The sequence below is a fragment of the Haliotis rufescens genome, unplaced genomic scaffold (assembly GCF_023055435.1).
Source record: "Haliotis rufescens isolate VD_foot unplaced genomic scaffold, xgHalRufe1.0.p SCAF_7, whole genome shotgun sequence".
In the NCBI taxonomy this organism is placed as follows: Eukaryota; Metazoa; Mollusca; class Gastropoda; order Lepetellida; family Haliotidae; genus Haliotis; species Haliotis rufescens.
Genome location: NW_025964361.1, coordinates 27,765,439 through 27,792,983, shown reverse-complemented (window position 1 = coordinate 27,792,983; position 27,545 = coordinate 27,765,439). Strand labels below are relative to the sequence as shown.

The following is a 27,545-nucleotide window of genomic DNA, read 5'->3' as shown; positions in this document are numbered from 1 at the left end:
AATTTCAAGTGTCTGAAATATGCAATTTCTCCAAACTAACACATACTCTGTAACATTTGAATTTAAGAATTTGAATACACAAATATTCAAGAAATCTTGTGTCAATGTTATGTTATAATCAAGTACAGCTAACCTGTATTTCTTACTTCTACGTGACCGCCTCCGTGGTCCAGTGGTAGATCTAGATCTTCCGGAAGGCGGAAGGTCCGGGCTTCGAACCCCGGCCGCGTCATACCAAAATATGGTACTTGTTTAGATGGTACTCGTTGTTACTCGTTGTCGGCATTAGGACTGGTCGGCTCGGAATCAGTATAATGTGTCTGAGTGGGGTATTTTTATTAAAACCGCGGCATGGTATCTCAGTCGGCTAGCACTATAAATCGGCATTAGTCCGAAATATTACAAGCAACCACACACACACACACACACACACACACACGTGCATGCACGTCGCTATATAAGTGAAATAATCTTGAACGCGACGTTATAACCTCATTTCACTTCATCCCACCAACTTCTACGCCTTCTATTGATTAACAAAGTAGCTTGATCAGCAACTATATTATTCAGTGAACAATGAACACCATAAACCCTGACCTCCTACTGTATGGGAGATCTGGGGTCACCATTTCCCCACTTCTGTTAATGAATGTGTAAACCGTCAATACCATTCACGGCGAACCGTGTTTGGGAAACGTGATGGAGATGTTCATATAACATATCAATGATCATATTGTACATCCCTGCTTACTCAACGTCTAGTCTTTACCGTCAGTTTTAAAATTTATAATGTCTATACCATGTCTGGCAATGCCTCAACGAATCCCTTTACGTAACCATGTCATCATCGGACCAGCGTGATCCAAACTGCTTTATTCGATGTTAAATGGTATTACAAAATGAATGCTGTCAGACCATGTAAGCGTTAATTGCAGAATATTTTCTTCAAAGTACAAGATCTGATTAATCCTGTTCAGACGAGTCAAATGGAGCTAAGTATAGAGGCAGTGTGTTCGCTGGAGTTTATTTCAAAGAAACTAGAAACCCCAGGAAATTGGTTTTGCTGAATATTTCATTGGATCGGATTTACACAGAAATGAGCTGGGAAGTGTGGACACTGGAGCCAATCCCGACTGCGAGGCCCCCTTAAACAATCGACTTGTCTCGATGGTTTGACCAATTTGAACTAAGCGCTATATTTATAATGCAACAACCCATGGAGGCAGCTGTATGTCGCTGACAGCTGTAGGCGTCAACTTACGCCCGGATGAGCGCTGTATTAACACTATAACATGCGCCACACTGCACGCCAATCTCGTTCGTGAGGGTGAAATGGTCAAGAGGTCAGTTATACTTATATCTTTTGAAACACACATTTGCGGTCAGGACAAACGTATTGTAAACGAGTGAGTTTGGTTCGTTGACCGTCCTATTGAACGGGTATTATATTTCTTAAAAACCTACTACAGGGCACATATAATTTTGTTTTCCGGAACTGTTATTTACATTTTCAGCTATGATAAGTTTAATAAAATGAACGTTAGACCCCGTCATACGTTAATACTTTAACGCTTGTTCGACTGAAACGGTGTGCAACAGATAACGTATTGTCAATGGATGGTTCATAATACGTTATTACAACTTAATTTGACCGCCTCCGTGGTATAGTGGGTAGAGATTCCGCCCGGAGAGCGGAAGGTCCGGGGTTCGATCCCCGACCGCGACATACGTAAAAGATGGTACTTGTTGTTACCCTGGCGCTCGGCATTAACACAAAGGGCTTAAACAAAGAGCGGTCGGCTCGGAGTCAGTATACTGAGTCTGAGTGGGGTATCAATGTTGAACTGCGGCATGGTATCTGAGTAGTATTACTATACACCCGGCACGTCGCTATATAAGTAAATTTGTTTTAACCTACATGCTATTTCAGCTCGCCCATCATTTCAGCTTGGAGACTTCACAGGCTCTTCGGGAATGTAAAAACAAACGCCTGTCATATTAGCTGGATTCTATCAGTGCCAGAAATGTAGGAATGAAATGACAAATGACAAAAAGTATGTCTGCGATCTTGTAAAAGATTATGCTGCACGGATATGTATGTTTCACATCAGTCACTTCAAAGGGCATTTCTCCTCTTTTTCACTGACAGTTGTATGACGGGAAACATATTTTTGATCACGGATGCATACAAGTCATATTGTTTTGTGAAGAAGATACAACTGAAACAAATATACATACATATACATACAAATGTACATGGCATACGTTCGAACGTAAAACCGTACAAATGGCCACTTTATTATTTATATGCCTTTGTTTAACATACACCTGTGCGCATCTGTGCCCAGTGAAGACACTTACAACCTCTTAACTCGAAATCACCTGGACCATCGAAAACATCGATCCATTCCTAGCTTGATTAACAGGAACGTCCGCATACCGCGGATTATTCGCGAATAATTTGCAAATTACTCGCGGAATATCCGCGGAGCATTCGCAATTTTACTGCAGGTCACGACAACAAACTTTTGCGTTGTAGTATAACCATTTAATCGTGTGCTTAACCTATGTGGGGAATTGAAACTTGGTTTACAGTGCGACGAGCTAACGCCTTACCGACTCGGCTTTCGCATCGCCCCGACATCATACACTACTTGACATACAAACTAAATCCTTGTGATTCTGGGTTAGAATCACCAGGGTCATACGCGTGTCGTACGAATGGATCGAGTGCCCTTGCTCGATGACTTGGCTGTATGTCATCGTACCCCGACATCGATTGTTGCTCACAATATCAATCACGAATTTTGTCTGCTCCAGACTCGATTGTCCATAGGCTGCCAACTTATTGCTGAAATATTAGAGTGTGGGATCAAACAAAGTATAAAAAAAAGAATCAAAGTATAACACTCACCCGTTGAAGAGAGTCGTATATATCACTCCCGTGCATCCATGGAATCACAGGTCTTTCGTCACATGGTATTCCCCTGGTTTTGTTGTAATTGTACACTGTACGTCTCCTGAACGTAAAATTAAACACATCCGTGTTCCGTCGAATCATATCCCGGAGAGCCTGATACAATGCTTCCACTACATCGACAGACAGTGCTGCATCTACCTGTGGAGATCATTGTCATTTTGACTAAATTTATATTGAATCATTACATGGGCCGGTATTACAAAAAATCAGTAATGAAGATGTGTTACCGGGCTATAAACACTTCAAAGTGAGTGGGTTGAGTGATGTTCAACCACGGCTAAATGTAAGAAGAAAGTCCAAATGGGAGAAGGCGTTTATGTTTGTTTCGATTTTGGTGAAACCCATGAACATGGTCAACACTGACAGACCAAGTACATTGTGTGGGGGCGAATGTGGGATTCGAACCGACGAATATACCAGCCACAACTCTGACCTTTCAGCTACCCTGACCCTCCTTATATAAATAGTCAGCTTTATAGCCATTCCTGGTTTAATTTCTTGGTGAGATGTTTAATTTCAAGACAAACTAGTGATATAAATGATTTATGTTTCAAGAATTGGAAAATAAAGTCAAGGCATATTGAACGGAATTGGGGAATAATTTTCACCGTTTTTCTTCTGTAGTCGTTAATCATATACAAGATGACTTCATGACTCCAGGCAATGCATAAATCAATGTCTTCCCATGATTTGAAATATTTATCATTCAGAGTGATGGGACAATGCATTTCCAGCTATTTACCAATGGCACATAACCTGTTTTCTTCAACAAGAAGAGAAAACACAGGCACGTTCTTAGTTCACGAATAACCTTTCTTGGGCCGGTTTCACAAAGCGATCGCAGCTATACGTCTCCCCTAATACTTTAACATAGACTTACGGCTTACTACGATCGACAAAGGTAATGAATTTCCAGACATATATACACGTACAACTTATCCTACATCATAATTTGTAGCCTTCATATATGTGGTGGGCACCGGGGACACAGTCGATTAAGAAGCCGCAAGTTGTTGTGCAGTGTTACGACCCATGGTACAAGAACGCTGTACATGATCGTGGATTCGAATTACGGTTGACCCTGATTGTTTCTCCGCACAACACCCGTGCTCGTCGGTTTCACCAAAGTGGTAAACGTCTAAAAGTTACTATTGAGTGATTTATGAAGCATCGTTTCATATGAAGAAATGGAAACGCATCAGATGACAACATGGTGTCCACCGTCATCACAGACAATATTTCCTTCACAAGAGCTCATATTGCTGATTTCATCTATTCAATCTCTGTTGATAGATCTGATACGTCCAGCATACAAATCACGTTCTAAAAGGGCATGAGCAATAAGAAGCGTGACTGATCTCCCGTCTGTAACCCGATAAATCATCACGATTGTGCTTATACGTACATGTATGCTTGTCCACATCAACATTCGTCATAAGGTGTTTCTAGGTTTGCCAGCACCACACTCGTGATCGTGTTTTTATATCACACACCTTCATAACTTCAGGTTTTCCTCACCCATTAAGCTGGCATGCCCTTATGTAATTGAGTGAGTGAGTGAGTGAGTTGGGTTTAACGCCGCTTTTAACATTATTCTAGTTATATCACGGCGTGTCAGCTTAATGTGGGAGGAAAGCCCGAAGTGATGCAGGTCTCAGACGTTTACCACTTTGGTGAAACCCACGAGCCCGGGTATTGTGCTGACAAATCTAGAAACATAATCGGTGCGAACCCGGATTCGAACCCACGATCATAGGTTTCTGGCGTGCCCAAGGGACGCAACTCTGCACAGCGAATCGCGGCGCCTTAGACGACAGGGCCACCCGTGCCCCCATGATGGAATTGAAATACTGACCAAAGCAGCGTCAAACTAAACTCACACTCACTCATACTACATAAATTTAATTCACGTTTAAAAACCCAATTTTGTCGGATAAGTACCTAAAGATACACAAATCTCGACATTGGTGTCAATTATTTACTATGGAAGCAAACCGAAGCCGGATTTTGATAAAATAACATATTCGAAATACACATGTAGATTCAGTTTATTTATTTTAACGGAATATGTTTTCATAAGTCTACATACGATAATTTGCAAAAAAACAGTAACTAGACAACCCTTGATGTCTTGGCGTCATAACGTTTTTATAAGGAAACTTAATAAGGATCTGATTCAAAGTCGAAACGTTGTTGCACAGGTAAACAAACCTATAACATGTTATCTATATATATTATTTCCAGTTAATTCGTAACACGTAAATGTTTTGAAAGGTTTCCCATTTGTAAATAGTAAATATATCTGGGTTTTTTACTAATGACTAATGACTTAATTTCGCAACAATATCACCAAAGAAGAAAGCAAGGTTCTTTGGGATTTGAACTCGGACAGAATAACTGTCGAATGCACATCCACTTCTCAACACCAACCGCTCTCAAGGAGCCAGGAAAAAGAATTAGCAAGGAGCAACAGGGCTATTTGTCATTCACTTAATCTTGTGCAAAGTACCTGAACAAAATCCTTCCCTGCCCCCGGCCATACTGTTGAAGACAGGTTTCTCCATCCTCCGAGAAAGCTTTTGACAGTCCTTGAGTTGTGGTTAACTAGCTGGAATCCGGTAATGTTGACACCCCCGTGACGAAATCGTGTGAGATTGAAATTGAGAATATCCTGAAAAATAACGGGGAATGATTTTATAAAGGACAAATGATAGGTTGTCGGTCCTCCGTTGGCAAGATGCAAATCTCTTAAGAGGATTTTCAGGGTTTTCATGTTATTGTAATGTTGATAGCATGTTATCAAAATGTCCCGCACGCCCCAAGACACAAGCCGTAATGAATTACTGGAATCGGTATTACTAATGTCAATATTTTAAGAACAAATGGCATTCTTTTTCCTATGAATATGACTATGTGAACTCTGTGGACGAACCGTTATTATGCTTTCAGAAATGCTTGTCACAGAGTCTCCATCATTTAAGTACACACCAGGCCGGTATCATTGATGAAACAGTGATACAGGGTTATTGTGTGATTCAAGTGGTGAAATTATGAAACTGAGTTGGGGTTTAGCAGCTTTCTACGTTATTTTATATGTACTATCTTAGTTGTGTCTGTAGCACATGAAATAGCTTCTTTAATATATTAATGTGTCGTCGATATAAGAGGAAGATTAATAGGTGAGGTGCATTATATAGCGACGTTCATGCACGTGTGTGTGTGTGTGTGTGTGTGTGTGTGTGTGTGTGTGTGTGTGATTGTACTCGTCCGGACTAAATCCGATTTTATAGTGCTCACCCACTGAGATAACATGAACACCCCACACAGTAAACTGTCTCTTAATGCCGAGCGCCAGGCAGGCTAACAACAAGTAACATTTTTAAACGTATTTTGGTATGGCGCCGCTTGGGATGGAACCAACGACCTTCTTCTCTCCGAACAGACGCTCTATCCACTGTTCCACGGAGGGAGTCAATAATGATAATAATAATAATAATAATAATAATAATAATAATAATAATAATAGGACCTGATGATGTACGCCTCTTCGTCGTTGACCGATGTGGGGAGGATTTATTCCCCTGAACCAAACGTACATCACTCAGTTTGGGCTAACCCCCGAAACTTTCCGCAGCCCAGTAATATAAGTCTCCCTTCGGTATATATCCCAACCAAACTGGAGATGGGAACTGTCCCAGGGGCAGGCACAGGACCTTCCCATGAATATCTTGGACGCCAAAACTGAAGTCCAGACTTACTGAGTGTGCGAAAACAACATGGTGACCACAAACACAACGAGTAAATGGCAAATTGTTGAAGCAGCATTGGAACAACGCCGTGCCAATTTATACATGCCTGACAGATCAAAACATCCGTGACCAGTTCCGGCGACTAAAATTATACATGCGCCGTAATCCTGGTGAGCTAACTGTCAACACTCGTCAGGCGTCTTTGCATGAACCCTCAGTACCAATAGAAGCAGACCCGAAATTGTAAATGAAAGTTTATTCTCCTAAGATTACCAGACTGATCATCCACACACGGGCTCACAAAATGGCCTTGAAGATTTTGAGTTTTCTCCTGATTCCGACCCCATTTCTGTCAATGATTTTTCTGATAATCCGTTGTATATTTTGTTTATGTCATTCTATAATCAAAACCGTGATTTACCGATTGAGAAACGGTAAATTAAACAATTAAACCAATCATGTCCACAGAATCAACTTGAGTCATAAAAGACAACGAACAAGAAAAGGATCATAAACACAAGCATCAAAATAAAAACCGGTTCCAAATAAAACTAACAGGAAATAGAAGTTTGCTTGAAATTGCGTTCCTTTGGGTAATCAATGTCAAAACGGCAACAATCAGATTGAAAACAAAATACAAAAAATACACACAAAAACAAAGAGAAAATTCTAAATCAAATTCTATATTCTTTGAAAGCCATGTGAACGGTTTGGACAGGAAGAAAAAGAAAGTGGGACAAGAAAAAAAATTCATGAAAGAAAATAAACAGTTTTACAGAACAATTAAATGCGACAGTCCTACCATGGACCAATACCGGGCAACTGCAACCTCGTGGAACAATGGGTAGAGGATTACAATGATGTTGTACATGAAAAAGGGTTCATTACATCTGATTGACTACAAAATGTAATTAAAACGTGCAAATCGTATACGACGTCAGGTCCTGATGGTAGTCGACACCGGTATTGGAAACGGTTTCCTTGTATTCAAACACCATTACTTCACTGTTTAAATTCAGGGGATGTTCCGCCATGGTTATGCAAATGTCAAACAATATTTCTCCCAATGAAAGGTGTTTTGACCAAAACTTCCCCCCTATTACTTGTCTGAAAACACAATATAAAATATTTACAGGGTGATGTACAGATTTTGTGTCATCACACTGCCATTTCAATGGCTTTACGTTACATGGATCAGGAAGAAGCTAGACAGGGATGTCGGGGTCGTAAGGATCAATTCCTGGTTGAGAAAAGAATCCCCGAAGAGGCCAAAACGTACCACCGTAACATCTCACTGTGATGGAAAGAGTACAGGAAAGCTTATGATTCTGTACTTCAGAAATGGATTTTGAGGTCAATGAAATGTATTGACTTCCCCGAGCGACTACTTGTTTTACTCAACTCGACAAGTCTTTAATGAATTGCTGGTCAATTCAACTTGAGATGTATTCGCAAGGGCAGGTGGTAACTTCGGAAACCATTTCTATTATAAGAGGAATATTTCAGAGAGATTTCTGCAGTCCTTTGCATTTCTATTTGTCACTAAATCGTTTAACCTCATGAAAAGTCAGGCCTACACGTACTTGGGGATGCAGGTTTCACACAAACACCAGAATGCCCATATCAAACTTCAATCAGAATACAAATGGAGTTCAGAGCTAAACGCTCTCAATAAAGTCAAAGCCACAAATAGTTATGCTGTTCCCGTCCTTTCGTTATTCGTTAGTGTTTGATTGGACAGACCCGTGAAGATCCGGGGTAGAATTGGTCTTCAGCAACCCATGCTTGTCGCAAAAGGCGACTATGCTTGTCGAATAAACGGGATCGGGTGGTCACGCTCACTGACTTGGTTGATGCATGTCATCGATCCCAATTGCTTGGATCGATGCTCATGAAATCAATTGCTATCACTGGATTGTCTGGTCTTGAATTTTGCTGAGTGCAGCGTTCAACAACAAACCAATGTTGATTGGACGAAACAAGAAAGTCAGGGCATTGACACCCTCACACAGGTCCCACCAACCTCGCTCTTCCGTCAATCGCTTATATTTTCCACTTATAATGGGAGGGCGTGGTTTGATTTATGTGGAGGCTCTTCATTATAGGACTGTTTTGTGCACTTTTGCACACATGATGAAAACAAGGCATTAAACAGTTTTCTTAAACGAGCCAAGGGTGTGGGACATAGTCCAATGTCAATGCTGATTTTGTTGATGGTTCTGTACTGCTGGACGGTAAAGATATGACTAACAAACAAACGAAGTGCCATATCAAATGGGCACAGACTCAATTGTTCAAGGAGAGGCAATCTGAACGACAACTGCATCGCGTTTTGCTTGGATGAAGTCAGCTTGCCTGAAAACAGAAGGCTTCGTGTTTGCTGCTCAGGATCAGTCACTTCCTTATCGAAACCGCCAATGTGTGATTTTGCATCAAAATGTAAATATGAAATGTAGATTATGCAAGGAATTTAATGACGTTGTCCAACAACATATCACGCTTGCATCCCAAGCTCCAAGTTGTTCGATTCCCCATTGTTCTCGGTGCCTTAGGTTTGGTACCTCCCAAATCTGTTGACTGACAATGGGAGAGTACCCGGGTTTGCTGCCAGGAATACAGCCCTTCTGACAATCTGGGTAATGCAGTGTTGAGGAGTCTTCACATTCTCCGAAAAGTTCTCGGAGGGTTCGACTCGGCAGCACTTCTAGGTAGTCCCATCCGATGTCTGGGCGGCGTGCAGAGGGGAAAAGGGCTCTGATCTGATGAGCCTAATCAGCCTGACTGTGCCAGGATCCCCCAAACCCTCTTTGCTGCATGTTTTATTATAATCTGTAAATAATAATAATTTGCCGATGTTGTTGTTGTTCATGATGATGATGATGAAGTTCAGTTATCTCAATACTAGCCTGCTTATAATGCAATGGTTATCATTGCCTGAAAACTACAATTATAATTGTGGACACACTATATACGTCAAGTTGCATATTTCAAAGTAAAAGAGGATGAATAGGTATCTGTCCTTGTCGATAATACTCGTATGACGACATACCGGAAATGCATTCCTCGAAACATTAATGAATCGATTACTTTGTTATCATCGACTGTAAAATATGCAGGCCAGTCCACACATGCATCTTAAGAGGAAATCACGTGAAGGTTTTCTGCGATTTTTTCAGACAATAAGCCGATCTCAAACTGTGAGAAAACATGAACATACCATTGTCAAATTAAGTAAGAAAGAACACTGCATGGCACGTCCATGTAAGTCATATCTTTCAAGACAGAAGGATGGCAGCAGTCCCGATGATTCAGAACCTCTTATCTGATAGATCATTTTTATTTCTTTTATTTCTATTAAATATTTATGTGTAATTGAGTTTTGTATTGAAATGTTTTACGAAGTTTGTAAAGGTCATTATAAGTAGGGAAAAAACATTTGCCTTTTTTTTGTCATGTCCATGTGGAATACAACACATGATGTACAATGTTTTTGCGTATTTGTTCCACGAGACAATCCATGCTTTTGTGATTTCCCAGTTGGTTTCGAAAATTTTCCAAGAAGGAATCCGATCTTTTTTCTGACTTATCAACCGGTTTTTGCATACAATATTGGAGAGAAAAAGTCGTGTTTGCAGGGTATGGCAAGACATCAGATTAACAACTTCTGAAGGAAACCTTAAGACCATGTTTTTTTAATACGTTTGGAAATATAATTATGCTACGAATGTATGTAAGTTAACTGTTCGAGTTTCTTTAATAGCTTAGACCTTCCATTACATTTCTGTAATTATAACTATCAAGTTGCTGACCAACAAAATCTGTGTATTGCTGTAAATGTTGCAATCATTCATATCAAATTGTTTTCATATAGGAATCACGAGTGGCCAAATCTTCTAAATTCCACAATAAGTTGTACAGTGTTGCGTCCCTCGGGTATACCAGGATTAATGAGCGTTAGTTTAAATTCTAAAATTCAAACATGAATGTGATACTTGGTTTGTCGGAAACCATAACCCTTGGGATTCAGTAAAGTGTTAAACGTCTCAAAATTCAGTGACTCACTCTTTGACAAATATTCATTCCTCACTCAATACAGAAAGGACGATGGAAAAGTTTTATTTGGCGACAGATCGAAAAGGTCACGCTAGCTCCAGAAACTATTGATGTCACTTTGGTGAGACGTTACATGAAAATGTTTCTGTAAAGAAATACCTGCAACCTTTAACAGTATCTGGTGAAATAAAAATGTGATAAATACGACGTTCAGCTGCAATACATCCATAAGATCAGATCAGTCTTGACACTGCTTCTGCAGCAATGTTATGTCGGATTGGAAACTCTAACACAACCTCATCCTACACGTTCGCGAGAACCCGAGGTTGTAAACTTTATTAATCTATTTTTTGTCGCATTCGGATGAATATATTCACCAAAGACCACAACTAATGTCTGCGAAATTGCTGACGTAGTGTTAAACACTCTTTAAAATGAAAGATAGATGATAGCCAATTAGTTAGTTTAGAGGTTGTACCTTAAACACCAGTTCCTCGCGTGTTCAACTAATCGATCTTCTTCTGTCACTTTTTAACAAATCATTTTCTGTTTAGTATCTGATGGTGATCAATCACCGGTCTTATTTCTTCCTTGCACGGCGGAGTTTAATGGCAGTGCGAATAAAGTCCTCTCGTTGTCTTGGATTAAAACACCATGGTGTTTGTGAGTCTTCCTAGGCCTAAAAACCGTTGTTCAAATTAGCGTGTCCTTTAAATAGTGTAGTATTACTTTACTGCATAGAAGGGATCATGTTCTAATTTTCTTATTTGGTCTTGTCTGTGAATTTCCATTCAGCAGTATTACCGGTATCGGTAGGTTAGTTGCGAAAAGAAGCCATCGAACACTCACTTCATCGAACGGCTTCGATGTAGATAACAGAGTGAAAAAACACACAGCGTGCATGTACAATGCTTGCTGGAGTATATTGAGATATTTTCAATCGAACTGCTGACGTGTGTAGAAAGGGAAACTCCAAATGTACGTATTTAGGCCACGTGTTACACTGTGTCTTCAAGTCGTTATCAATGATTCGATGACTATCTTTAAAAAGGTCCTGGCTCGTTCCAAACACCGATACATCGTGTGAAGCCCATTTCCGCTGTCCCCGGCCAGCACATGCTGAATATGGACAAACGTTGCGTTGAACCAATGCACACGATCGAGTCTGGAGAATACATTGACTGACGCCCTCAGGATACGACGAGGTTCCATCTGCCAGCCACACTTTGTGACCAACAGTTTTCAAAATGGCAATGCTAGAGTGAGTGACTGAGTTAAAGTTTAACGTCACATCTTGTCAATGCTAGCGAACAACCTGCTTGAATACCTACCGAAACAGATAACATAAGGCTTTAGGTGCAAAATAGTGATGGCAATTGCATGACATTGGTCACTGAAAATCAGTAATGATACCAGGCGTCCCTAACACGTCCCCCTGTACCAGTAGCACATGTCACGCTGTCACGCACGACATGCAACGACGGAATTGTACATACTCTTTAAATAGCAGTTGTAGACTTTATATTTAATGGTATCCAGGTCACGGCTTGATATCTATGTTTTACTAAAGGTCTGTTGATGTTATTATAATTATACCATTTTGGATCACCCCACGAAAACATACATGTGCGAATAAATATAGAACAACACACATTCTGTTCGGTTTATCTACCGCTGTAAAACAGTTCTTCGCGCAGTCGTCATGCCATTTTCTTCATAGTCTTACCAGTACCACCGTTACTGTATTTATGAATATACATATGACGGTGCGTATGTCTATGACAGACTATGTCTTGTATGACGTTGACCATGGCTATGAATGTGACTATGACCACTATTGTGACTGTGATATTACTAACATAAATGGGATATGACTGGATTTGACGATGGCCGTACCTATGACTATGAATGTGACTGACACTTTGACTTTGGATGTGACAATGGCTGTAACTTTGACTTTGGATGTGACAGTGGCTGTCTTTGACTTTGGATGTGACAAAGGCTGTAACTGTGACTTTGGATGTGACAATGGCTATAACTGTGACTTTGGATGTGACAATGGCTGTAACTGTGACTTTGGATGTGACAATGGCTATTACTTTGACTACGAATATGACTATGGCTGCAACTTTGACTATGACTGTGACTGATAGGGACTGTGATATGACAATGACAATAACTCAAGACTATTTCTTCTTTGGAATAGCGACACAATTATGTGTTGAAACATGAACGTTCAAAAACATCGTTTGCCTTCAAGCAGATGATTGGAAGGAGATTGCATGGCCATCCTCAATTATGGAGGAGAGTAATTGGAATAATGACAGACCTCAAATGCAGCAGGTTGCATGGAGAGCTCCAGGTCAAAATGTTCTTTATACTCTTGTACTTTATCACGAGGTAAAACACCCTCATTCCTCATGTTATGTCACGCAGCTCGCAATGAATTGTTTAACAAGCCGCTTACATTTAACCAACTCAAAGAGGAGCTGACCCGTGAAGATCCGGGGTAGAATAGGTCTTCAGCAGCCCATGGAAAGGCGTAAAAGGCGTCTATGCTTGTCGTAAAAGGCGACTAATGGGATCGGGTGGCCAGGCTCGCTGACTTGGTTGATGAATGTCATCGATCCCAATTGCGTTGATCGATTCTCATGATGTCAATCACTGGATTGTCTGGTCCAGACTCGATTATTTACAGACCGCCGTCATATAGCTTGAATATTGCTGAGTGCGGCGTTAAACAACAAACAAACATGTATATCATTATTAATTCCGATCTTCGATGCACTTTTTGTAAATATCTACGTACAAGAATTTCCTTTTGATCTAAGGCCCAGATACAACGGACACCTGATGAAGGGTTGGAGTAAAAACACCGGATGTTATTGCAGATACAGCAAGGGCTGAATCCTATTACATACGAAGCAGATGGAGGAATTGAAAGAGTTGTCAAATAACTGCTGTGGAATTGTTACAGAACATGTCTTTAATCGATTAAGGTGTCTGTATTTCAATATGAGCATTTAATTTGAAAAGAAAAGCAAATGTGTTTCGTCAGAAAATACAAACAGAATACGACTTGCAATTGTTTTAATGATTTTCGTCATGGAAAAACTTAGAGTTTCTTCTTTCATTTACGTGCGTAAACATATGAGTTTTATAGCAATTCATTGGTTTCGTTTTTTCGCAAATGGACTGTAGGCAAACAATGCGAAGCATTTAACGTCGTTGTGAATGTGTGGTTTTTTTATCAGTGCTTGTCAGCTTAAGCGAAGAGGGTAGGCCCAGCCTAACGCGACCACAACCGAGGAGACTCTGTGATTCGGTGTCACGACCCGCGTATCCTGATATAAACAAGGACGTAGTTTTGCATGGTGATTTGCGGCGTCAAAAACATCTGGGTCGCCTTGTCCCTCAAAGCGTGGAAACTAGAACAGTGCTTGTGATGTGTGTAAATTGAGTGCAGTTTGTGAAGTGCGTGAAGGGCGATAGAACAGGCCATGCTGTGGGTGTGAACGTAGTGAACGGGGGTGAGTATAAAAATTGTCAACTTATTTATTAGTATTTTTATCTTATACATTTATTCTTACTCCATACTTGGGTTGTGTTATTCCACTCACCTCCTTGACATCAAACATCCTTTGGCCTATATGAGTAGATGAGTGAGTGAGTTGGGTTAAACGCCGCTTTTAACAGTATTACAGTTACATCACGGCGTGTCAGCTTAATGTGGGAGGTAAGCCCGAAGTGATGCAGGTTTCAGACGTCTACCACTTCGGTGAAACCCGCGAGCACGGGTACGGTGCTGACAAACCTAGAAACATAACCAGGGGAACCGGGATTCGAACCCACATTCATAGCATAGATTTCTGGGGTGCCCAGGTGACGCAATTCTGCACAGCGAATCGCGGCGCCTTAGACGACTGCCCCCCCCCCCCCCTATGAGTAGAAAGGAGTGTAAGGATGCCAGATAAGAATTGGTCAACAGCAAACCAATGCTTGTCGTATTTGGATGGTCAGTCTCGATGACTTGGTTGATTGAGTACCATCGTGCCCCGACGGAGTGAAACTTTGCTCATCACATCAATCATCAATCCGTCTTATTGATGGCATATATTACTGAGTGCGGCACTAGACAACAGACTCAAACTGACTGCAGTTTCACAAATGACTATTTCCATTGATATGGTATATAAAAACAACCATAAACATCTCTGGAATATATCAATTGCATCTTACCAGACTTTGCTTTAAAGGGTTATAGCGGTTCTTTTTCACATCCATAATCTACCAGAGTAAAAGGATCTTATATCAATTTATAAGTCTATGTTTTTAAGCTAACTTAGACAGGTTTTTCATCCATCTGAAATATGCTCGAAGACTTTCGGCGTCAGTTCCGAAATCCTTATTACTGTATGACACTTTTTTAATATTTCATAGAAGATGCATTATCTCCTTTTGCCAAAGGGAGGCAGGTTTGCTATAATGGGCTTACAGTCAGGGCTGGTCTTTTATCTTGGGAATGGTTCTAAAATATAGGAGATCCTGACGCCTTAATCTATAAGGTTGTTGATGGAATTTCAGTGCGCCAAATAAGTCATACTCACCAGCGTGCCAAGGAGATAATTGTAGCCATTTCTATTCATCCCCACTTCAGGAATCTGCAACAAAAGAGCGTTCAGTGGTTGCTTCTGTATACTCACAGCGTAGACCTGATCAATCAAAACCTTATCGGTCACTTTTGAACGTAGTATAAACACCAAGGAACCTGTAAATCTGTCAGAACCACAGTGAAGAAGAGTATGTAAACAGGAGCACCGTGTGAAAAAAATCAGACCGATGCAAGATTTATAACACTAATGGATTGAGTAAACTGATCCATGAAAAGCCATCTTTGCTCTTTCACTTAAAAGAAGGTGAACTTATGTAAGTGGCGTTAAATTTTCATAATAGTTTGGCGTACATGAAAATCAATAGAATGGTGTTTGAAGGTTAGAGTGTATTGAAAGAATCGACATTTAATACTCGAACGGGCAGACTGTTCCCCAACATCCAGCTATAATTGAATAAAGCCGGACTTGCTTATCTTGTCATTTTGGCAATGGTACTTGATTAACCTTGACCTTCACTTCTAACTATTTCGGGAAGACACATGACAGCTTCCGGATAACGTCATTTATCATAACAAAATGTTAAATAGACACAATCATTAATTTTTAATCACATTTTCTTTCAAAGTACTATATTTCACAATCTTCAAGTTGAGATATACGGTTTATGTTTGCGATAACGTAGTGTAAGGGTTACGTTAAAAATTCATCTTCCAGAAAATAACTTTAGAAACCAGGTATGAATAACTTGCCCGAGGTCAATGGCCTGGATATTATATAGTGCCAATAGATTTACAGCTATGTGTTTACATAAGCACTCACACACAGGATAGCCTGTATTAAGTGTTGGACAACAGCTTGCAGTGCAAATAGGAGATGCATTGAAGTATGGAACTGATTAAAAGTAGTTCCTGCAAGACGACATAATTTGCATATTTATCGGATCGTAATACCATGTTTATCGGATTGGTTTGATTATATAAATTACCATGAATTTATATTAAAAGGGTATCAGCATCGTGCATCATTTGTTATTCAACATATTCACAGAAATAGTAATGGTATTTAAAATGTTTTGTTGCACCCTTTGTATGAAACAAACAGAGGAAGATAACAGGTAATATCTTCAATGACATGTAAGTCCAAAGGCAACTCAAGTAGATTTTCCTATTTAGTTCACTGTCATAGTTTCACATCACTGCTTTCAAAACCCTGGCTTCTTTCTGGGTATAAAAAAGGTAACATTACAACTGAAAGGGGTTAAATACGGTTACATTTTAAAGGGATTTTTTTGCTTATGGAAAAGGCGAAATAGTTGCAGGATAAAAATAAGTAACTGACGAAAACTGTCGAAACAAACATCGATTTCGGAAACTATTACAGCAATGTTCTTTCGAAGAATTATACAATTCGGGTATTGATTACATGGATAAATTTCCAATACAGTTCACCAGCGCTGCGTTCCTGAAACTTTAAAATCAAAACCTTCGGGTCTTGTAATAGTCACCACTTGAAACGGTTTTTATCAAATAACTAACGATATCGTTCAAATGGATTGAGATGAATTCGCATCTATTTACAAAATCAGACTTAAATGGCATGATAAAACTCAGTGCCACTGATTCTTCATATTATTCAATTTCAATCGGTCATTTAATTTACATAACTTTAACGTTTCCTTGCACAACATTGAATAATGAGCAATGGCATGTAAAACTTGTAAATAGCAATATTACATGCTTCGTTTCCCACATCTCATGTTGGCGGTTACAGAGGCACAGTCGAGCCTCTCGGGTCACATGAAGTCAGAGCTTCACAACATTCCGGAGTTATATCACGTATATAGGGTAAAAACGGGTTTCCGTGGAAATGTTTTAATACACTTTATGTTCCATGGACGGTCAAACGCAAGCCTTACGCATGGAAATGTGCAAAAATATTTGTCCTACAATCCACCTTCCTCAACACGGCTCCATTACCCTTAGCAAGTGCTGGATTATCGCCCCCTTGGCTTTGGCAATGCCAGCATTATCTGGGAAAGCGAGCACCGGGGAAACGTTATGACCCTTCAGGGTACTATGCCATTTTATGTTTTCTCCCATTCGTGATTTACTAAAAGGCTAATTGCCGTTTTCTCTTGCATGGGAATATAAAGAATTGGATTCTAGCATCTTGCGGCACATTCCCCTAAAAGTGAAAATTTTAGAATGTGTGTTGTTTCGCTTAGTACTTAATGATTGTTTCTATTCTGTGTTGTTTTCCATAAACATGCAGGTGTGAACATCTTTTTTGTCATTCAGCAGTGGCTTAAGTTGTTGTCACGATGCTTTCCTCTTATACTCAGGAAAAAGAGGCCAGCGTATGTGCATCCAGGCACCTGCATGACTTTATTTATATTCTCTGACTGGGGTCTTGTCTATGAGCTGCTCGTACTGCCATTGTGGCAAGTTAATACACATCACGTCTAAGGTGTTTATATTTAGCGTTACATGGTATAATTGGGCATCAAGATCAAAGAAAAATCGGGGTTTAACTTCACAAGCTTTTTACGCGTCATTCAAGTTTGTTTATTTATTTGTTTGTTTGTTTGTTTAACATCACATCATATTGTTTATTTCATTTTTTACATAATAACAAGATATTACTATTAAGAATTCATTTACACAAAATGTACCTAATTGATGAATGATTTTGACAATAAGGCATTGCGAAAAGTTGAAAATTATATATGTATATTCTAGAAAGAAAGATTGAGAAAGATTTGGGCAAATGTGTAATATTTCTTTTGAAAATGAATAATTGTTTATAAATTAAATAATCAATTACACTAATAGAAAAGGTTACTCAGGCTATGTTACAAACAATCATGTAATTGAAACGCATATTTATGAAAATCACAGCACAATGGCACAATATAGTAGTCTGAGATCTTGGACGTGAATGTAAAATGTATGTTAATTATCTGCACATTGTGACACTAAGGAATGATAGAAATCTCAACACCCAGTCAAGTATTTAAGTATGTGTAATCAATTTTACAGGGAACAATAATTTTAACATTGAGTGAGCACAATTATGACTTGAACGGCACAGTAAAATTATATCGTGACAGTTCACGGAGATGCCCCACATGACAAAATCCCTTGAAACAATACGTTTAAAGCCTATTAGTTAAGCCTGGAGAGTAAGGCGTCGACGTCCTGCGAACGCCCCAAAGACACGTGGTCCCCCCGTCGGCCGGTGACAGAGAAGCATATATAGTTGACAACGTAAAACTGCGTGGCAAGGCTATATCTGATGTCTTGTGTGGAATACAGTATTCTGGTAAAATCAATTGAATTTCAGATTTATGTTTTTTTTATAACTATGAGAGGAATACTTAAATGAATTAAATGAATTGCCACAGCAAACGAATATGTCAGGACTTGACATTAACGGTTGATTTTAGTTCCCTAAAGAAAAACAGGTTTTGTGATGTTTCCTCACATTTTTATTACTTTATTAAATTAAATGTGTATGGTATGGACTTGCTTCTCGAGTGTACAATTTAAGGTTAATACGCTACGGCATTAACTACATGTTACATACTGCGTGAAAACATTTGTCAAATGTGTTTCATAAAAAATACATTTTCAACACACTCGGTCTTTTTGTCTCCCAAACTATAACAGTTGAAGCAACGTATTCATGTAGTCTTATTATTGTTAAAGCCAGTTTGGTTTAACGCCGCTTTGAACAGTATCTCAGTGATATCACGGCGCGTCAGCCTGACGTGGGAGTAATGCAGATCTTAGATTGTAATCACCTCAGTAAACGGTACTGTGCTGACAAACCTTGAAACATAGTCAGGGCGACTATACTATTTCTGTGAACACGTGAATAACAAATGATGCACGATGCTGAGACCCTTTTTTATATAAATTCATAGTAATTTATATAATCGAACTAATCCGATAAACATGGTATTACGATCCGATAAATATGCCAATTATGTCACCTTGCAGGAACTACTTTTAATCAGTTACATTCTTCAATGAATGAGTGACTGCATGTTTTTTTATGCAGCGGTCGGCGATAATCGACCGATGTCACGGCAATCTCTCAATAATCGAGTCTGGAGGATGACGACCAGTGGTCAATAGTATGAGCAACAATCCCCGCTATGGTTCGGCACACAACCAACCAACTCCACATTGTGAACCCAGATTACAAATATTAGACAGAATGGGTGGTAAAACTAATGTGATTGTACGCCGCACTTAGCAATATTTCAGCAACATCACGACGGGGTACACGCAAAATAGACTACATGTATTGTACCCTTGAGAGAAATCAAATCCGGCCTTACGCCTGTGGAGACAACGTCTAAATTACTAGTTTACCTACCCCACCCGATAGAGATAGAAAGTTACATAAAACAATTGTAAAAATCAACCCAATACATGTATGGTTATGACACTCTATACTGCAACTAACCTGCCTCAGCATTTCATTATAGGCGTGATAGGATGACAAATCCAAAATGATATTTTTGCGGTTTTCATGTTGGTTTCTGTCAAGTCTGCGCAGGTCTTCATGCGCATCCGTTACGTCATCAACTCGCCGGAAGCGCATGTCAACCCGAGGCACAACGTCCTTCAACTTGGCATGTAAATTCTGCACTCGCATCAGACCTTTAAATAGAAAATTAAAACTGAAAAAAGGTGCTGCTACCATCAATCCTCGTCTGAAATGAATCGAGAAGAGCAATATCGAGATTAGTGTACGTCATCAATTCATTATTGTAGGAGCTGTTTGTGAATAATTGCTCACCAATCATGTATAAATGAATGAAATGCAGTCATCCCTGCAAACATGAGTTCTTAAACTTGGTAATGCGCTAGGGTTGTTGAAGCAAAGTCAAGATTCCTTCTTATCAAATCAAATGTTTCAGAGAACTTAGAGTGGTTGCATGCAGATATTACCCTTACTTACACACAAAAAATCGATCACGTAGCCCCTAAAATATGGTTACGGGTTTACTCGTGGAACATAATCAATTTTTTTATTGGCCTAAGAAATATATGATTTTTTCTGGTCTTGCTGGCTGTATTGATTCCACATCATATTGTTATTAACTATCGCCAGGAAAACATAAAATTAAGAATCGTTAAAATCTGGTGTATATTTTGGGCAAATGCGTTATGTTATATAGTTATACACCAACATAATAATTCCCACGGACGCATTCCTATGGCAACGGTATTTTTTGTCTAGGGGCCCATGAGCTATGGATGCATCTGGCTCGTTGCAACGTAGTTTGTGCTATCTGTATGCACATCACTGAAGAATGTATATTTCCCTAAACACATAAAGTTGACACTCCAAGGATGTGTATGAACCGAATCCTAGACATTGGTTGGGGTAGCAGTGATCATCCAAACATCTCAATGGAACTTGCCTGGGTATACATCACTTTGGTTTTACGCAGCTTTTAGCAATATCACAGCGGGGGACACCAGAAATGGGCTTCACACATTGTACCCATGTCGGGAATCGAACCCAGGACTTCGGCGTGACGAGCGAATGCTTTAACCACTAGGCTACCCGACCGCCCCCAATAATCAGTATCATGAGGAGTGGTCCACGTTGTCTGGATTCGACTCTACGTCCGCAATGGACAAGACATATTCTATCATACTCACACATCAATACAGAAATCATGATTCTGTAAAACAAGACCAACATGGTTGTTACAAATTCCCTATCTTTGAGTGACATTGAGAAGTTAAAGTATCACTGAACACAGAATTACCCTTTTGGCACTTGTATAGTTGGAATCCATGAAGTATAAATCCGTGCAATTTCAAAGTTTACTGATATAGTCAGTTAGGGGGTCGACCAAGTTTAGGTGTGGATGTGGGTTTTTGGCGTTCGTGGGGACGTTTCTTCCATTGGTTCTAAGTGTATTACTTTGTTGTGGTCGGAATTGCTGTGAGTTGGAATGTAGCCCTCCTTTGGTAACTTTCCTGGGGTCAATCACGTCTCACGGGGTCACATGATTCTATCTGATACCATACAGAAGCCAGGATCGCATCATCACCAATAGCACATTAATCCTCTTGGTAACATACATATACAACCTACATGTATATAGCGGATAGAGCGACTGTATGGAGAGCGAAAGGTATGTGGCTCGGCCCTCGGCTGCGTCATACCAAAAGAAGTCGTTACCCTAATATAACTCGCACTCGGCATAAATCGGATATAGCAAGGACCGGTCGGCTCGGAGTCCGTGTACTGTGTCTGAGTAGGGTATGTTTGTCTAACTGCAGTATGGTATCTCAGTGGGTTGGCACTTTAATACGGGCATTACGACTAGTACAAGCAGCCACGCATGAACATGCATGCAAGTGGATGTTAAACCCACTTACAAGCCACAGATTTAAGTTCAAGTGCACGGAGACACGGTGTGTTGGTTATTCTTAATGTGTTTGACACCCAAATAGTTTAACAGCAACCACATGCTTTTAATACTGATGAATGTCTTCATTTGTAAAGCATCAAACATGATGAAAGCGAGTTGACGCCCTGACTGAGTCGCAGCATAATCCCTATATGCCGTTCCACGTTTCTATTCGCCACGTAAAAGTGACGGATTTGCATCCCCACGTCGTCATTGGGATTTTTTCGGAATATTTTTTTGGAAAATAATTGAATAAAATTTGATCCTTGGGAGTTTCATTATCCCGTATTTAACAGAGAGTGATGTCACAAAATGAATTACGCGCTTCAATACTGAAGTGTTTTCTGTCCTTAGTCGTTCTTCCGGGCCAGTTTGAAATGCACAGTCATGGCAAATGCATCTGAAAGGATTTAATCAGATAGCCTTTAATAAGGCATTTTACGTCGATAAGCCCCCTGTTGTAGTCGAGGATTAGAAAAGCTTCTCAATGCAATGAATTTCCCCAGTGTGGAAAGTCAACGTTCTATGGGAAATAGTGATGAACAGGTTCGTTTCACATTCAAGGCAACAGTTTCATCGATTTGGCTCAGCGGTGAGCTCTTGACTGTTGGGTTTGGCATCATATATCTCCATGTGTCTATAATATTGAAAAACCTATACTCAAATCCAGACATGTTACTAATGGTGGTTTTAAGCATTTGTGATAGGAATCTACAGAACACCGGTGCTTATATAATGACCCTGTCACACTACAACGTTTTAGAGTAACTTGCACCTAGCGTGTAAAAGACAGTACGCTGTCATACGCCGAGCTCTCATAGAAAAACATGATTTTAGCGTATCCATAACGTAAACATAACGGGTTCACCGTATATGTATCGCATGTTTTGAACGCATTAGGAGCGTATCCCCGACTTATACATAACTTATGACGTAAACATAACGGGTTCACCGTATATGTATCGCATGTTTTGAACGCATTAGGAGCGTATCACTGACTTATACATAACTTATGACGTAAACATAACGAGTTCACCGTATATGTAACGCATGTTTTGAACGTATTAGGAGCGTATCACTGACTTATACATAACTTATGACGTAAACATAACGAGTTCACCGTATATGTAACGCATGTTTTGAACGCATTAGGAGCGTATCACTGACTTATACATAACTTATGACGTAAACATAACGAGTTCACCGTATATGTAACGCATGTTTTGAACGCATTAGGAGCGTATCACTGACTTATACATAACTTATGACAGCGTAAAAAAGCGTTTTGCCAGCGTATGTCTGGCGCGTTCAACGTATGGCCAGCGTGTACCCAGCGTATGAGTAATGTATGACTAGCGCGCTCAGCGTTGGGGAAAAGTGCCCAAAACGGGCCCCTCGGTAGTATAACTAGTAGTGTAGACCCATTCATCAAATTACTTCATTCAAGCAGTAGTCTTCGCTCTGTCAACATCATCAAGATGTCTCCCAAGAAGAAACCTGCCTGGGGCCCAGCAAGATCTGGTAAAATGTCAGTTGGAGGATGTCATGCTGATGTTGAAGAATGACTATTTCTTCTTGGTGCAGGCTCTCAGGATCCTTCACCTCCATCTTCTATGATGCCAGAAACCCCCAAAATGCTGGTACTACGGTACAAATACGCTAACTGAACGCTAGAAACACGTTTAATAAGTTATTTTGTCGTCAGACATATCTCGAATACGCCATATATACTTAGGATGTATACGTTAGACTTTCGTTAGAAGTAGGTTATGCATACGTTATCAATACGTTAGGTGTACAGTTTCACCTTTAGCCAAATTATGTCGACGTATAAGCCTCGGCGTACTACAACGTATACCAGCGTGCTTTTAACGTATATATCTTACACCTAACTTATCCATAGCGTCTTTCAGTGTTGCCGGCGTTTTTGCAAAAGTTCTCATACGTCGCCAGACGTTACCGCTATAGGTTGAAGTGTGACAGGGCCTAAACAAACAAACTTGAAATTTGCTGAAATGTCATCCTGTTATGTAATGTTCAGAACACCAGTGGTTTTACGTCTATTTAACAAAATAATTAGACAGGTTGCTGAAATGTTACTCTGGTGATGAATGATTCTTAGCTAGATGGGAATGTACAGAACACCAGTGCTTTTACCAATTTTTGACAGTATATTTGAAAGTTTACTGAAAGGTTACCCTGGTAATAAAGCATTATTCATATGCTAGGAATGTGCAGAACACCAGTGGTTTTACGTCTATTTTACACATTAATTTGACAGGTTGCTGAAATGTTACTCTGGCGATGAATGATTCTTAGCTAGATGGGAATGTACAGAACACCAGTACTTTTACCAATTTTTGACAGTATATTTGAAAGTTTACTGAAAGGTTACCCTGGTAATAAAGCATTATTCATATGCTAGGAATGTGCAGAACACCAGTGGTTTTACGTCTATTTTACAAAATAATTTGACAGGTTGCTGAAATGTTACTCTGGTGATGAATGATTCTTAGCTAGATGAGAATGTACAGAATACCAGTGCTTTTACCAATTTTTGACAGTATATTTGAAAGTTTACTTAAAGGTTACCCTGGTAATAAAGCATTATTCATATGCTAGGAATGTGCAGAACACCAGTGGTTTTACGTCTATTTTACAAATTAATTTGACAGGTTGCTGAAATGTTACTCTGGCGATGAATGATTCTTAGCTAGATGGGAATGTACAGAACACCAGTACTTTTACCAATTTTTGACAGTATATTTGAAAGTTTACTGAAAGGTTACCCTGGTAATGAAGCATTTTTGACACAGTAGAAATGTACAGAACACCAAATTTATCATTCGTTACCGCTATACGTTGAAGTGTGACAGGGCCTAAACAAACAAACTTGAAATTTGCTGAAATGTTTTCCTGTTATGTTATGTTCAGAACACCAGTGGTTTTACGTCTATTTTACAAATTAATTTGACAGGTTGCTAAAATGTTACTCTGGTGATGAATGATTCTTAGCTAGATTGGAATGTACAGAGCACCAGTGCTTTTACCAATTTTTGACAGTATACGGTATTTGAAAGTTTACTGAAAAGTTACCCTGGTAATGACGCATTCTTTACACAGTAGAAATGTACAGAACACCAATGCTTTTACCAATTTTTTATAGTGTATCTGAAGGTTTACTCTGGCAATGTCTATTTTACAAAATGAATTGACAGGTTGCTGAAATGTTACTCTGGTGATGAATGATTCTTAGCTAGGTGGAAATGTACAGAACACCAGTGTTTTACCAATTTTTGACAGTATATTTGAAAGTTTACTGAAAGGTTACCCTGGTAATGACGCATTCTTGACACAGTAGAAATGTTCAGAACACCAATGCTTTTACCAAATTTTGATTGTGTATTTGAAGGTTTACTGAAAGGTTACTCTGGTAATGAAGCATTATGCATATGCTAGGAATGTTCAGAACACCAGTGCTTTTACGTCTATTTTACAAATTAATTTGACAGGTTGCTGAAATGTTACCCTGGTAATGAATCATTCTTAGCTAGATGAGAATGTACAGAACACCAGTGCTTTTACCAATTTTTAACAGTATATTTTAAAGTTTACTGAAAGGTTACCCTGGTAATGAAGCATTATTGACACAGTAGAAATGTACAGAACACCACTGCTTTTACCATTTTTAGATGGTATTAAAAATGTTTACTGAAAGGTTACCCTGGTGATGAAGCATTCCTGACATGATAGGATTTTTTATAACAACACTATTTTTACGTTTATTTGAAAATTTACTGAAATGTTACCCTGGAAATGGATAATTCTTCATGTGTTGGGAATGTACAGAACACCACTGCTTTTACGTTTATCTGAAAGTTTACTGAAATGTTGCTGTTGTTGTGATGCAGCATTCCTAACATGAGAGTGAGCGAGTGAGTGAGTTGGGTTTAACGCCGCTTTTAACATTATTCCAGTTATATCACGGCGTGTCAGCTTAATGTGGGAGGAAAGCCCAAAATGATGCAGGTCTAAGACGTTTACCACGAGCACGGGTATGGTGCTAACAAACCTAGAAACATAATCGGGGCGAACCGGGATTTGAACCCACAATCATAGGTTTCTGGCGTGCCCAAGGGTCGCAACTCTGCACAGCGAATCGCGGCGCCTTAGACGACTGAGCCCCCCGTGCCCCCCCCCCCCCCCCCCCCACACACACACACACACACACCCACACACACACGCCCCACCCACCCACCCCAACCCCTAAAATGAGAGGAATTTACAGAAAATCACAGAAAACACACTGCTATCTGTCTATCTATCTATATTTTGGAGAAAGTGAACTAAGTTTTAAACCTCGTGTAGCATTATTCCAACCGTATCACAATGTGGGACGCTACAAATGAGCATGAAACATTATTCCCACGTTGGGAATCGACCGATGTCTTCAGCAAGTCTATCAGCAGTGTCGCCACCGTCGCCATATACATGTTGGAATCTACTCACCACGAAGGATATTGGTTTATTTAGACAATGATTTGGAAGCAGTGGAAAGCCTGCATATCAATAAACCATCAGTGATATATTCTTTAATTAAACGGATGCTGGGTATCTCCTAAGACAAAATCGAAATGTGTTCACATTCACAAATAAACAACTCAAAACAATAAAAATACTTCTAATCAAATGAGACTGGAAATAGAATTCCGAGCGTCTTGAATTAAGGTGGTAGACGTGTGTCAGTGAGTGGTTGTTGTTGGCGACAATATCGTACCTCGCATGAGCGCAATAGAACACACAGTGGGGATGGACCGTGCAATATGGGTGGCGTGAGTGCGCGCGTTTAGCTATATATACATATATAAATAGTATGACAAACCTATATCATAATCAGCCTGAACATGGGATTCGAACCCAGGTTTATCGTACGCGTAAGGGACGCACAGCGAATTGCGGCGCCTTTAAAGACAGGGCCACCTGCGTCCCTGCCAACACAACAGTGAGTGAGTGCGTGAGTGAGTGAGTGAATATGGTTTTACGCCGTTTTTAGCAATATTCCAGCAATACCACTTTGTATCCATGTCGGGAATCGAACCCGGGTCTTCGGCGTGACGAGCTAACGCTTTTACCACTGGGCTCTAGGCTACCCGACCGCCCCCCAACACAACACAACAGATATGTATAGGAAACATAAAGTGTCGGTGAACTACCGAAAACAGTAGGAAACACAAACAAACAGCTCAACTACGACACTGAACAAAATTAGTATTGTTTCAATTTATCAAGGAGTTTTTGTTCAAAGAATGGTTACAGCATACCTTTTCGTACCACGTGTTCGTCATTGTTATATGGTTTGTGTGTTTGTTCGTTGTTTAACGCCTCACGGCTTGAACAATATTCCAACTATATGACGGCGGTCTGTAAATAATCGAGTCTGGACCAGAGAATTTACATCATGAGCATCGATCCACGCAATTGGGATACGATGACATGCATCAACCAAGTCAGCGAGCCCGACCACCCGATCCCGTTAGTCGCCTCTTACGACAAGCATAGTCACATTTTACGGCAAGCATGGCCTGGGTTGCTGATCTGAAGACCTCTTCTACCCCGGATCTTCACTGGTCTATTGTATATCACGATGGGTTTTGTTATTGTAGTAAATAGATATTAATACACGAGTGTAATTCAGATACCATTTATCT

General features: G+C 39.9%; 1 protein-coding gene across 1 annotated transcript in view; it reads right to left on the bottom strand.

Annotated features, from left to right (window-relative positions):
• The window catches only part of LOC124146965 (glutamate receptor-like), a 117,942-nt gene that overhangs the window by 52,064 nt on the left and 38,333 nt on the right, over positions 1-27,545 (bottom strand). The window contains exons 4-7 of the mRNA XM_046517547.2: positions 19,869-20,065; positions 15,390-15,443; positions 5,490-5,651; positions 2,915-3,118 (exon numbers count right to left, since the gene is read on the bottom strand). Coding sequence (XP_046373503.1) covers positions 2,915-3,118; positions 5,490-5,651; positions 15,390-15,443; positions 19,869-20,065 — 617 coding nt within the window. The remainder of the gene's footprint in view (positions 1-2,914; positions 3,119-5,489; positions 5,652-15,389; positions 15,444-19,868; positions 20,066-27,545) is intronic.